This window comes from Vicugna pacos, chromosome 2 (genome assembly GCF_048564905.1).
Source record: "Vicugna pacos chromosome 2, VicPac4, whole genome shotgun sequence".
Lineage (NCBI taxonomy): Eukaryota > Metazoa > Chordata > Mammalia > Artiodactyla > Camelidae > Vicugna > Vicugna pacos.
The window spans coordinates 67,179,043-67,193,896 of NC_132988.1; the positions used below are offsets into that span (position 1 = coordinate 67,179,043).

Here is a 14,854-nt window from a genome sequence, read left to right on the forward strand (position 1 = left end):
GTTAAAAGACTTTTTGAAAAAGATGAACTTATTTTGTATTCCAACAGGTAAAAGCCCAAAGAGAGGGAGAAACTAGAGAGTGCAGGACACATTCTCAGAACTACAACTGGAGTAAGAATAACAGCTAAAATTTTACTGAGCATTTATTTATGGGCCAGGTTCTATTCTAAATAGTTTGTATGTATAACTCATTTGATTCTGCAGAATTTTACTATTTTACTAAAACCCATTCTGTATACAGAAAGACAAGGATCAGTTAAATGCAAAACTGACAAACTAATGGGTGAAGTTTAAATGCATTCTTTAATCAGCAACATTAATTAAAAGAGAAATTAGTTGTGTGCCTGTCACTTGTTCTCAGTTAATTTACTATTTATTTCTGAAAAGCTTCCTGAAAGAAAGAGTAGACATTTCAGGTCAGTGAAATTTCATAGTAATTAAATGAAAAAGTTTAGACTTTTTCTTATTGTTTTATAATGTACACTTGCCTTGTGGTTAAAATATTTTTCAAACTTTAATCTTGCTAATTCTACACACTGGGACCAATTTCGAGGTCTTCTGCTGAGTAACTTAATAACTTGAAAACAGCCTTCTAAACTGTGTCCAGATTGTATCTTCTAGAATGAGAGAAAAACCAAAACAAAACAAATACATGTCCAATTAATTAAACACACACACATTCCCAGGAAGAGTTAGCCAAAGTCTCAAGTGTCAGCGCATGTATCTCGTGATTTAATTTTTTTACCTTAAGAAACTTGTCCCTATCTTTCTACCTTTTTTTTTTTTTTTGGAGGGGGAATGGGAAAAAGACAACATGTGAAATTTTAACTCTAAGTTTCGTGTCTCACAAGTTATCCTCATGTCTTGCTAGTTATAAGTTATTAGTACATTATAAGTACTTAATATAAGAAGTGCTATGAGCAATCTTTCATACTAAAAAGTTACCCTTTTTTAGTGTAGGACAGGAAAATATGAAAATAGCTTTGAAGTTGCCCTCACCATGAAAGTAATAAATTGGAGACTACTGTCCATTCATGAAATTCTCACTAGAACTTGGTTTCCCTAAAGATCTTAATAATCTGTTTTATTATTTGTAGCTGTCTGATCATTATTACCACATCCTTATTAGGTTGAACCGTATGAATTGCTGTTCTGTGAGTCTAACATAGTCAAATATTGGCAATTCCACATAGTTCAACCAAACTAAAAAAAAGAAGCGTCATTTGTGACCTGCTCATTAATTTCAAGATTCCTCATACACTTACTATATACAATAATAATGTTATACTCTCTGTTTAAGGAAGTAAAATAAACTTTAGGCAACTTGAAAATAAGATTACCCTGACATAAAATGTTGAGTTTATATTAAAATGTATGGATTTTTACCTGCAAGACTTCTTCTGCAGATTGATAGGTTTGCCAAAATTTGTTAAATATTGAAGGCTTGTAGGAAAAGGAACTTTCAAACTATAAGGGAAAAGAGGAAAAAAAATTACAAATAGAAGTCTGTTTAGAAGTTGGAAATACTGTCTTTTCTACTTCAAAGAAAAATTTCTTTAAAAAAACTTTATTACCTTATCTCTTGCCCACTGTATAGTGTGTTCGATAGCAGCAGGAAAGGATTTTAGGGTACAAAATGGTATTTCCTCTTCTGAGGGATCCCGCTAATTTATAAAATATGACAATAATAAAGAGAAGCAATGACAATTTTTTAAGGATTGAATTTACTTAAGTGTTTTAAGACTATGAAAAAATAAAATTCAAAAATAAAATAAATCCAACTTTTTTTAATATTCTATTTCCTAGGCATTAAGAGGAAAAGCTGATTCTTCTGACATTTAACCCACTTGTTATAGCAATGAATTCTATTAACACTTATTATCTGTGTACTCCTTTGGCACCATGTAGTACTCATAACAAACTACCATATATAATTAATTTTTTTTTCTTCCAAGAATCAAGGTGACATTTAAAAATTTACAACACTCCTTACTTTGAAAAGTAATTCAAGAATTTCCAATTTGATGTTCAGCATATCGTAAGTTTCTCTCTCCATGGAGAAAAAATATTTGGAAGCAGGAATCATATGTTCTTGATGCTTGTTACAGTTTCTTGCACAAAGTGCATATTAAATAAATGGCAAATGTCTGTATTATGCCATGTGAAAAATTATCATTGAAGAATCTATATTCTATTAAAGGGTACATTTAGCCTTATTGGTTTACCCAATCTAAAACAACTCACTTTGTCTCTACTTAGAGATTTGTATTTTAGTTTGTTGATCTATAAATATCATGAAATACTTTAGAAATCAAAGAGGAAAGCCAGAAGAGTATTCAATTCTGACTTTCCTGAGTATGAAGTCTGAGAATGTAAATACAAGAGGTTTAGGAAAGATGTGGTAGAATGAGAGAATCAAGGGAACTTTTAGAATTTTATAACATACTCTACTTTGAAAATCTTTCAGTATGGCCCCAGCATATCATGATTTTCTCCATCTAATTTCCTTCAAATTAAACTGATCAATTTTGTCTACTATAATGTTTTTGCTATATAAATTTCTGATTTCATGACAGTAAAGGAGAAAACATTTTATAAAAATTTTAAAAATTTACTAAAACAAACATGGCCATTAAATAAAGGGACACATGCTTATAAAATAATATTCTTCTCTTAATTTTACAACTTGGGTTGACTTTTTTTAAATCCTAAGGCCTACAATTATTTCCTAGACCAGTGGTTTTCAACTCTGGCAATATCGCAAAATCACTTGTGGAGGTTAAAAAAAGTTGTATCTACATCATTTATATAAAATAAATGTATATAAATGGCTTGGTCCCTCCTATAGAGAAACTGAGTCGTAAGATTTTGAGTGGGTCACCAGTTCAAAAGTTGTTAGAAAACTAATCAAGTAGCTCTGAGAAATAAACAGTAAACATAAGAATAAGATTCCGGAAAGACCAGAAAGAAAATTCTGATGATTAATATAAATAAGTTCAGCTACACTACAAAAAGTGTCCATGAACATATGCACAGACATCAATGGCAGGTCAAAAACAAAAGGGATTAAAGACACTAAACCAAATTTCCTGACTGATGAATTGGATAAACCATGAAACATAAAAATTATGAGATATAAAGAAGAGATATCTACTAATTTAAAAAACTGGTTCACTTACATGACTATTATAGGATTCAGTTAAATGAGGTACAATAACTTCAGTGTGTCCCTTAGTGCCCATTGTTCCAGAATCTAAGAGGGGCCGTAGATTTGCTAAGCAACGGCTATTTGAAAAGAAAATAGATTACAAACATAAAAGTGAGCAACAACAATGTAAGCAGAGGACATCTTATCATTCTCTACTGATCATTTCACAGGTTGATCACTTCTTGAATGTAATATTTTAGGAAACAGATACATTACCACCAAACAATCTATTATTTCCACCCCCCTCCTCCCAAATTCTGTTGGTCAACCTAGCAATTTTAGTCTCTACCTTCTATTACTACTCCTATCAAATTTTGAGTTTCAACTTTTTTTCCTCTCAGTTAACTCTTAATTAATGTGTTACCTTTTCTTCTCTTGCTTTCTATTTCTTCTTTGGTTATTTTCTGACTATAAGCTCTATCTCACTGTATCTTTTCAATGTTTTCTCTATACCAAACCTTCTTTCTCAATACTTAAAATATCTATATTCTATACACTTCAATTTCTTAAAGTTTCTTTTTGCCTTCCTCTGCCCAAGCTTACAAATTTTCTACTGCATTCTCAACTGGTAAATTTTTCCGTTAATAAATCTGCTCTAGTACTCTAGCATTAAAGGTCATATAAAGAAATAAGAAAGATTATGTAAAGTGTATACATGATAGTCATTTATTTATCTACTTATTTAACAAATATTTACTGAATGACATCCTGTGTTGGGCACTTGAGGATACAGTGATGGAAAAATAAACAAACCCTGAATAAATGATATAATGAGGGACCAAACTTAAGCCTGTTTGAATAAAGACAGTCAGGCTGAAATTGAAAGAATGAGGGAAAAAAAGCTAAAAGAGGTGAAGAGCAAGTAGGCAGACTTGGGGTCAGGAGTTTTAAAATAAGAAAAATAAAATTTCCTGAGACTGAAGGAGAGTATGTGCAAGTACTTGAGGTGAAAAATTAATGGATGCCCCCTGTAAGAACTGAAAGAAAGAATGTGTAGAAAGAATAAGGGGAGCCAGGGAGATACAGGAAATTTTAAGCTCGAGTGGTGGACAGGTAGCAGATACTATATGAAACCCATTTAGGCCATGATAAAGATTTTAAATTTTATTCTAGGTGTAATGAGAGACCATCAAATGGTTTGGGTTCGAAGAGAACTATAATAAAAACATAAAGAATTATCAGAAAATTCAGTTAACTTTTCAATAAACAGGTATGGGAGATGAAGTGAAACAAAAGAGAGACAATTTCTACGAACCTGAATTTCAAGAACATACCTGTCTACATATCTCCTGGCTTCCACATTATCTAATGCTGTAATAATTATATCTTGCTTAGTATAGAACTCATCACTGTAAATTGCCTCAGTGGCTGGACATACTTTGTTCAAGTGTGCATCTATTTTTAACTGAGGATTTATTTTCAGGGTTGTATCAGCAGCAGTATAGCTTTTAGGTTTCTAAACAAATAATATTTAAAAACAGAAGAAATGAATATTAAACAGGATAAATATAGGCCATGATTCAACTTAACACATTTTATGTTTGAAGAGTAATGTAAGGAGACCACTTTTCATTTTTAGTTTGTGGAAATTACATTCATTGTGGTCATGCTACATTTAATAATCCACATTAGCTTGAATAATTCACACATTATTAATAAAAACCTAAACAACCCCTTTTATAGCTAAGTGCTTTAGAATTCTTAAAATATTAGTTGAAGTCTAATTAAAAGTACATTTTTCCCTAGTAGTGAGGTTTGAATTGGATGTGTGCCTAGATAAAAAATAAGAACACATTCAGTAAAATATTAGAAATCCAAGCTCTACAGAAGATGAACTCTCAGAGGTATGGTAATTTAATACTTTGGTACTAAAATCTCTTTAAAATTTTACCATTTTTAGATGGAAATATTTTAAAAATTATTATTATATATTTTAGTTTTAAAAAGAGTACTCTTTCTTTCCTTAAAGATTTAGTGATCATTATTAAACCAATGGTGTCATTTCAAGCAGTATCAAAGTTCATTTGAGAGTACTGGCTCTGACACTAAATATCTATAGACCATTCTGTTTAAATTCATGCATCTAGTTTAATGGTATCTGTCTCTTCTCATACTGTTAGGCTGATGTGTTTTTACTTTCAGTGCTATTAGCATACATACAAATTGTAAACTTCGTTAGATGTTTAAAACAAACAGGCCTTAATAGTTCTTCTGTAAGTAAACTGCATAAAGTTCAGTGAATTAATCTTGTGACATAAATTAGCTTCATGAGAGACCCTGTTACTTAGCTCGTTATATTTGAATTGGTAAGACTGTTAGGTTAACTATGTCACTATATAACTACATAAAAGTATGCTTTAATTACTTTCTGTTCATGACACTTCTAAGTTTAGTTTACTAAGATTATTAATGAGTTATAGAATAAAATGAAAAACATTTCCAAAGTAAACACAAATTTGCTTGACTGACTAAACTGTTTTTCCTGACTTAAATATTTTGATCTCTATAAAAAAGACTAAAGCAAATAGTACTTTATAGTAAAAAGGGATGTTAAATAATTAAAAAAGATCAAAAGAGCAAAATGTTCTAACTGCTAACCTTTACTTGCTTTGTAATAAAGATGGAAAATAAGAGTGTCGAATTTGTCATCCATAAACACTTCATATTACGGAAACTGTTTCTATATCATTAGATGTTTCTAAGATTAAATACACAGTCAAATCCTGATTATAAAAATGAAAAAACATGCCCATTATTGCCCATGATTCACAACTCAGATTTTAATATGCGAAAGTATTATTTATATAAAAATTATATATTTTCCCTATTGTCATTCCCACTATTTGATAATTTGAAAGATTCTAATAAAATAAAGAACACTTTATGCTTGTTCAAGCACCATTTTCTATTTATAAAAAGGAAATTCCCTTTTTTTTGTATAATATAATAGATGATTTAAATTTGAAACAGTGTAACAACACACCTGTATATGATGAGGACGAAACAGGAACTGTCTATTCAAGTTGGATTTTTCTATCAAGTCAGGATCTGTTACTGTAACCTAATACAAGAAAAAAAAAAAGATGAAAGTACTTAAGAAATAAATTTAAATCTACTTTGCTTTTCTGTGAATGACTAAAACAACTCCCACAAGTTATTCTAAATTATTTTGCCTGGTAAAAGTTGTAAGAAAACAAATAATCCAAAACTGGTTACAAATACTACTCTTTTTATACTTACATTTAATGATAATTAATGTTTAGCACAGGAACATGTTAAACCATTTGAAACCAAACTGCAATTCATGTTCAAAACTTTTTCTAACTATCATTAACAAAATTGAGGCTAAACATCACTATCATTTTGGAAACATGTAACAGAATAGCAATAGAAGACAGCTCTTTTCTGTACATACTTATTCTCAATTTTAACCAATTTGGAAAGAATGCTTCCATGTTTCTATTTGAAAGAAACTCTTGCGAAAGCAAAGGTCTACAAACTACAGTGTAGGCAGGCTTCCGGTTTTTGTAAATAAATGTTACTGGAACACCTGTGATGCCATTTGTTTAAGTATTGTTTATGACTGTTTTCAAGCTACAATGGCAGAGCTGACTAGTTGTGACAAACTTAACAGTATTTAGGCTTACAACAGCTGCAGTGTGGTCCTTTAAGAAAAAGTTTGCAGACCCCCATTCTAAAGGATGCAAGATAAAAGTAAACAGATGCAAGATAATTTAAAGAGTATTCACAATGCATTTGCCACTTAAGCTAGTATTTGTGATTTCACTAGGAGCAGTATTTCTCAGTGTGTTCTAGTTGTTAGATGTTGATGTTCAGAGACACATTCACTTTTTTTTAAGCTGGCATTTCCCTGGGGGGGTGTGTGTGTGTGTGTGTGTGTGACATTCACTTTTTTTTAAGCTGGCATTTCCCTGGTGTGTGTGTGTATTTGTTTTCAATAGTTCTATGTAATTATGTTTAGAGGGTGTCTCTTAAAAGGGGAAAAAAAGCACAGAAAATGTGTTTTAACAGAAAGCTTAATTAGTACCTAATTATTGTGATTACTGATAAAAGGCTTTTCTTCCACCTCCCTCCACCCCACTTTTTATCCATTCCCATTTTTTTTTTTCTGTCTTCTACTGGATTGGTCAAGTTTTCTTGGTTTTAATCCTCCCTCAACCTCCTGCCAACCCCTCACTGAACTGGTTTGGAAGTTAAACCTCTATTTTTATGTGGTTATTCTCAAAACTTTAACAAGTACATGATCTAAAATTAAAAATCTTTATCTTCCTCCTCAACAATTAGAGAATATTTGAACTTTTCCTTCTATTTTCCATGATATCAAACAACACTTAATTTTTAACTATCTCATCCCCAAATTGGTCAACATTTTAATTAAAGGTTTTAAAAATCAATGCTTATTTAAATTTAAGAACGTTGACAAATGCCTCTACTTACTCTGCTTCACACACTGCCCATGTTATTAATCCACAGTTCTTTCAATGACAACAAGTAAGTGGTAATCTTTCATCATTTTACTTGTCAGTTATCTTTATTTCTCTTGAAAGATAATTTAGCTAGGTATAGAAATCTAGGTTGATAATCCCTTGCACTATGAAGAAATATGCTTCTTTATCTTCAGGTGTGCATTTATTGATGATGAGAAGTCTGTTAGTAATCTTTTTATCTTTGCCTTTGCCTTTGATTTGTTTGGTATTAGTTTACCTTTTCAATTTGAACAACTTGTCTCTTCAACTCTGGAAACTTGTTATTAGCCTTGGAATATATTACTTCTTTTCTATTATCTTTATTTTCTCTGGAAGTTCTACTACACTTAAGTTGGACCATGCAAATGCATCTTCTTTCATTAAAAAAAGAATCTTTGTGCATTACATTCTGGGTATTTTTATTTATCTTCTATTCGTCAATTCTCACTTCAGCTGTATTTGAATTTTAGGTTCACTGACTACATAGAAATTCTTCCTTGGCTTGTTGTTAAAATTTCAGTGCATTTTCCCCCCCTCATGTTTCTATCCTTTTTTCTATACCTTTGTTCATTTTAACTTTAAACTTTATTTGTTCTATTATCCATAGTATTCCTATCATCTGTACGCTCTTAGAGAGCTAATTCTTCAATTTTCATCGGCTGGTTCTTTGAGGTGGTACCTTTTTATTAGTAGACTGTCATTTTTCATTGTGAATTGTCTTGAATGGATATTGATTTCTCTGCATAGTCCTGTGTACTCTCAGTGTGTAAGTATCACCATGATGCAGTTTTGCATTTGTTTAAATCAGAGCTCTAAAGGTTTTTTCAGTGGTCCTAAATTTGTTACACTCATTTCTCTGCTTGAAGTTTTCATATGATATAATTATATGGACGCCATGCACCAGTGTGGCACATGCTCTTGATTACAATTTCTCACAAATGACTTCCCTTTTTAGCTAATGTTTTGGATACATATTCAAGATAGAAACACTTGTGAGTTACCACAACTTTTGGCTCAGGAATTAACTTACCTCTTGGATCCTGGAACCTAAGGATTTCTCTTTCCTCCACTCTAATTAGTTGGCTACATATGTGAACACTTTAAAAAAGAATAATTTATATAGCAAGACCATGTATTTGCAGTAGGATTAGAGATCTGTCCACATTAACTCACCTTGTTTTGTTACCTGTAATAAGTAGGTTTGTTTACTATGGTTCTTTTTCTGACCTCTATTTGCTGATATGCATTATAAATTTCTAAGTAATAAAGTATTTAGATGATATCCAAACTTGTGTAACCAAGGGGTTTTTCTTTTAGAAATATCTTTTAAAACTCCCAGAACTAATAGTGGCTTGTGACACAATTTAGGAAATGTTGAGTAGGAATAATATAATGTAGGACATCTGCCCATAACTGTGATACCAACAAATATTCTTTTTGAGTGGAATACTAAGCCAAGTGTAATAAACTATAAAATGTGAACTATTACATAAATTTTAGTAATTTAATTACTATTAGTCACTATAATAAATCTATGAAATCACTACTGTAGCTTACATCTTAAAGGCAAATGGCATCAATAAAACATTTTTATTTAAATATATGATGTGGCTTCCTAATTAGCTCACATTTATCGTCTTAAGAATTTAAACTATACTCATATTATTCACTCTTGATTATCACCAATTGAAACAATATCTGAGTTCTCTGCAACCATCTAATGTTAGTTTCTCCCATCTTAAACATTTACTTAGTAATGAATAAGTAGTATCTAATAGAAATAACAACAATATTAATGTGTTTATACTTACAAAGCCCTCTCATCACATTTGATCTTCATAATTACATCATAAGAGAAGCAGTAGAGACATCAGTTTTACAGTATTAGAGAAAGAAACTGAGGAGCAGAAAATTCAAGTAATTTGACACAAGGTCACAGAGTCAGTATCTTCCAATTTCTAGCTTACTGCTCTAGCCTCAAAAATCAGTATTTTAGATCCATGCAGTCAAATATGGTTGAGAAGCCACAGAAATCTAAACTTTAAACTCTCAAGGATTTAGAGCTTACCATTCCCTTCTCTTTGCCTGTGCCAACACCAAGCAATGCAAAATTTTTTAACATTTCACAGCCTATGGCTCCACATCCTACCTATGGAGAAGAAAAATAAAGTGTATCAGATTAAATAAAATGAAAACGTCTACTTACAAAATAGCAATTTCATCTTAATTTTCTTCAAATGTTAAGTTGTAATAAATGCGTACTTAAAAAATAATTTAAACATTTATGACTAATTTTACTTTAAAATATTTAATGATTTATGATGCCGTTTTAAGTGTTATAGAAGGAAAAGCATAATACAATTCCTTTAAACAGAAGACATTCTAATATACTAAACAAATGCCAAAGATTGAGCTCATTTTTTATATAAGTTGGAAACAAACAGAACAAAACAGTGCAACACTTTAATGGAAAACATTATTTATTTATAAACAATTTTCTAAACTTATTTGGTGAATATAACTGTTCTAATACTTTTAAGTAAAAACTAATGGATTCTATATGTATGTAAAAGCTCAGCGATAACTGATTTTCAAAATATTATTTTAAAAATGAATATTAAAAATCAGCAGTAGTTTTAGGATTGATTATAATAATTTAAAAAAGTAAGTGGCAAGAAAAGAAGTTTTATGCTATTGGGGAGAGCTTCCCTGCCAATGCACTAAGACATTTAAGAAAGACAGATCCATCTATATATTCCTTTATTTGGTAACAAAAAAAAAAACCCTCCATTCACAATTTTTAATATATTTCTAGAAAATCATTTAATGTTCAAAACTATTATACTCACTTTTTACTTTTACATGTATTTTTTTTTGCTTTTTTGGGGGTAATTAGGTTTTTAAAAAAAAATTTTTTTTTAATGGAAGTAGTGGGTATTGAACCTAGGACCTTGTGCATGTTAAGCATGTGCTCTACCACTGAGCTGTACCCCCTTCCCCCAACCCCCATATTAATTCTCTAGATGATGGGTTGGCAAAATTTTTCTGTAAAGGGCTAGACAGTAAATGTTTTTGGTTCTGTAGGCCATATGGTCTTTGTCACAACTACTCAACCCCATCATTATAGTACGAAAGAAGCCACAGACAATATATAAATAAATGGGCCTGGCTGTGTTGCAGTGAAACTTTATTTATAAAAACAGGCAGCAAGATGGATTTGGTCTCCAAGCCACAGTCTGCAAACTCCTGTTTCAAATATTTTCTGAATGTATACTCTGTTAGTTAGAAACTGTACTAAAATTTCCTTTAATAAATTAATTTAATATACAATAGCAGTTTGTACCATTTATTCTCATCATTATTCCTACTTACTAAAAAGATATTCAAATTCTGTAGCTTCCGACATAAAGTGTCTCCAATGCAGGCTCGTAATGCATCGTATCTATCTCCTCTGTAGAAAACAACACATACCAAGAAAATAGAAAGGCATAAAAAAAAAATTAGTTTCATTAATGTTAGTACCAATTTAATATTGTACTTAGAATACTCCAAACTAAAGGATAAATTATCTTATTTGAAAGAGAAAAGACCGTTTTCTTTTTTCCATTTGACTTAACAACCTAAGTCCAAATGGCTTAAGTGAAAGTGACCTTAGTTTATCTAGAAAAAACTTTTTAAGGCAGGGTTTTTTAATAAAGGTTGTAGATAAGTCTATAGATGGGCTTTGGAGTTGTTAACTCACTTAAATTGAAGGCAGAACTATGGGTTATGTGTATTTTTGGGAGAATGAATCCATAAGCTTTCATCAGATTCTCAAAGAGATTTGTGATCCAAAAAGGTGAAGAATGATTGATATAAATAAAAGCTTCAAGTAGCAACTGTTTTCATCTAAAATCAGAATGGTGTTTTGAAAGCAAATCATTCTTACCAAATACAACTTAAAAGTTTTATACTCATTTATAAAGTGGCAAAGAGATACTGCATTATTACGACACTTGACCTCCAAATAGAGAAGAAATGACTGCAGAGGTGAGTTAGAAGAAAAGATATCTAAAATAAATGCATATTTGAACAAAAACTTTTAATCTGGTTGCCTCTTATAAACATACAACTAAGAAAAAAGCAACAAAAATGTCAGTATTACCGTGGGAGAAATTCTTCACATTCAGGTTTGCCTAGGGATTCGACAATATCTGCTGCTTCAATATATAACTTAAAGTAGAAGATAAAAACACAACTTATTATGTAGAAAATTTACATTGCTACAAAAAGTAATTCTCTTCTGTAGTTATTTAATACTCATTAAAGAAAACAATAAAAAATGTCAATTCAGAGTAAAGTAATAGACTAAAACACAGAATTGTTTTTCATACAATATACATTCCTTATATTCTTTCATTGAAACATTAAATCTGGAGGAACTGTAAAAAGATATAATTTGGTTCATGTCACTTAGCCATCTTAAAGATGATACATTCTAATTTTAACAAATGAAAGGAAATTTCACCTCCAAATCTGTTTCTTATAACTACTTAAAAACTCTGGAAGGTTTGTTCAATTTCACCTACATTTGAGTAAATAATTGATTACTTTTGATAAGAAAATACTTAGTCTCTATTTACTATATGTCATTTATAATTATTTATAACAGAGGAAACGGTCTAGGAAGCCATAATTTCAGCATTTACAAAAATATCAAACAGATTTAGTTCAAGTTAATGAGAAAAAACTGTTGAGTCTCATTCTCATTTTCATTTCATTATGTGGCTAAATCTTTACATGAGAATAAATGGTTATTTATTTGACAACATAGAATCTGTATTAATAACATAATTCATATTTGCAATGCTGTTAATAGTTATATCTAAAACCAGACTTTTGTACTGTTAAAATAAACCAAATGATTCTGCAGCAAAATAGCATTATTAAATCTATAATAAATTTAATTATAAATTTCATATATTTTAATTATTAAAATTAACTTTTTAAAACACAAAAAACAAGATAGTGTCCTTTGATAAATGCTGTCAATTATTCCTTCTGTTAATAGAAGTAAGGGTTTTTCCCCTACATAGCTGCTAAACTTTTACCATTCCTATGCTTTCTACCTTTAGAAGTTTATACCTAGAAACTAGGGAATGTGAAGATTTATGATGCCAAAAGATTACACACAACAGTTCAAGAGTCCTGAAAGCTCATGACTGCTACATAGTAGCAGAACTAAATCTAAGGATAGAAAATTCATTTTTTTCTCTCATAAATACATCCTCGAATGCAATTCTAGGTTATACCCGACAGCCTCAACAAATGATCCTGCCAGTTTTAATTGTAGAATTAAGTTCTGGTGGCATATCACATCTAACTCATGCATCAAAAAATATTTTAAGGTTGTCTTTCATAACATATTAATACTGTAAGTCATAACAGACATTCATTATATTGGTAGATAATTCAACCTTAAGTATAAAAAAATATAAAAACAGAGCACTAACCCACTGGCACAAAGGAGAAAACTTTCCTGTCACAGCTTTCAATACTTCTTGGCTGGCAACACCTCCTACTGCTGCAGCAAGTGGGGGTAAAAAGCCTTGGGCAGTCCAAGAGAGCCAACGCACAATGTCAGTATTTACTTCCGGCTGAAACACAAGCCAGGAAAGATAATAACATGGTATTGAATTAATGTGAGAATAATTATAGCTTAACTTTTAAAAAAGGTATTCAATTTCCCTACTAAATAGTTTTTAAGTCCTAAAAGAGTCCCAATCTCATAATAAAAGATCCAACTGCATGTTAGTTACCTTAAGCAGTATTTTTCTTTACCAGTACCTCCCCTATTTTCACTTTTTGACTCTTTGTTGTTATACTAGGGCACAATTTATAATTAATTGGATTATCTACCATTGATAGTTCTTGTTAAAAAACAGTTCTGTGATGTCAGTCAATATTTACAAACAACTAGAATTTTTAAAAACATGTTTTAATATAGAAAAACCTTTAACCTAGGTAAATAAAAATAAAATGAGCCATAAAAAGTGGTAAGGAAGCAATGATTCGTGCTTGAAGTGATAAATAAAAAGTAAAACTGTAAAAATGAGTTAATACATTGTTAGAAAAGGCAGTTTAGGAAAAAAGAGAGTAATGGCAGTTTTACATACTAATCTAATTTAAGAGCCAATCATCACAAAGTTTTCATAATCACACTTAAAATCTGAAATGATGTTTCTCAAAATAAAATTTATTAGTATTTTTAAGGAAACAATAGAGAACTGAATTTTGTAGTTATTATTTTAGCACAATTTCTTATTTGGGACAAAGATCTCTTTATGAGCTATGGCTTCTCTTTCTCTGCATATACTTTTGATATCAGTAACTATAATCTCAATCTAGGATCCAAGTAGGGCTCAATTAATCTGAAATCCTATGTAAAATAACAGTACCTGTGCATGTAGAAAAGAAGAACAAAGGCTTTTATTACATAATCAAAGATCTATGCTACAGAAAGAGGTTAATATCTACTCACTAGTCTACTCACTCCATTTCAATTTTTCTATATCTCATTATTTTACAACTATTTAGCACTAAATGCACCTTGGATTACAATTTCATAAACTGTGCCATTTTTGAAGGCAGAGATATTGCTGGTAGTGATAACATTAAAAACAATGACAAGAATGCTAATAGAAGCAGGTAATTTGAACATTTACTCTGAGTTGTATATTAAGTCCAAATGTAATCTTCAAAATAATCCTCAGAAATATAATTTCTATCATACAAATTAGAAAGCTAAAACTTTGAAAGATTAAGTAATTTATTTAAAATTTTACTGCTAATAAGTGGGGAAGCCAGAATCTGAACACAGAAAGTCCAACTCCCCAGCTCTATTCTTACCATTAGGTACACCATCTCTCAAGATTCTGTATTTTTTAATAAACAAAATCCAAATCTGGGAATTTTTCATTATCCTGGGATAATGACTATGGCTTAAACCTGAACTTCCTCACACAGTCTCCAAAAATGATACATACCCACATAAAGAGAAATAAACCAGTGGCAGGGCTTCGGCATTAGTAAGAAACAGAATATTATGAACTTCAAATTACTTATAAATAAAAAAACAAACACCAAACCCCAAATGAACTATTTCTGGACTTCATATTGC

The 14,854-nt window shown here is 30.6% G+C and overlaps 1 protein-coding gene across 1 annotated transcript in view; it reads right to left on the bottom strand.

Annotated features, from left to right (window-relative positions):
* UBA6 (ubiquitin like modifier activating enzyme 6) overlaps positions 1–14,854 on the bottom strand; it is a 69,526-nt gene that overhangs the window by 15,575 nt on the left and 39,097 nt on the right. Inside the window, exons 14-23 of the mRNA XM_006217846.3 lie at positions 13,188–13,331; positions 11,840–11,907; positions 11,068–11,146; positions 9,764–9,844; positions 6,192–6,269; positions 4,483–4,664; positions 3,180–3,285; positions 1,575–1,664; positions 1,387–1,467; positions 489–617 (exon numbers count right to left, since the gene is read on the bottom strand). Of these exons, the coding sequence (XP_006217908.1) occupies positions 489–617; positions 1,387–1,467; positions 1,575–1,664; positions 3,180–3,285; positions 4,483–4,664; positions 6,192–6,269; positions 9,764–9,844; positions 11,068–11,146; positions 11,840–11,907; positions 13,188–13,331 (1,038 nt within the window). The remainder of the gene's footprint in view (positions 1–488; positions 618–1,386; positions 1,468–1,574; positions 1,665–3,179; positions 3,286–4,482; positions 4,665–6,191; positions 6,270–9,763; positions 9,845–11,067; positions 11,147–11,839; positions 11,908–13,187; positions 13,332–14,854) is intronic.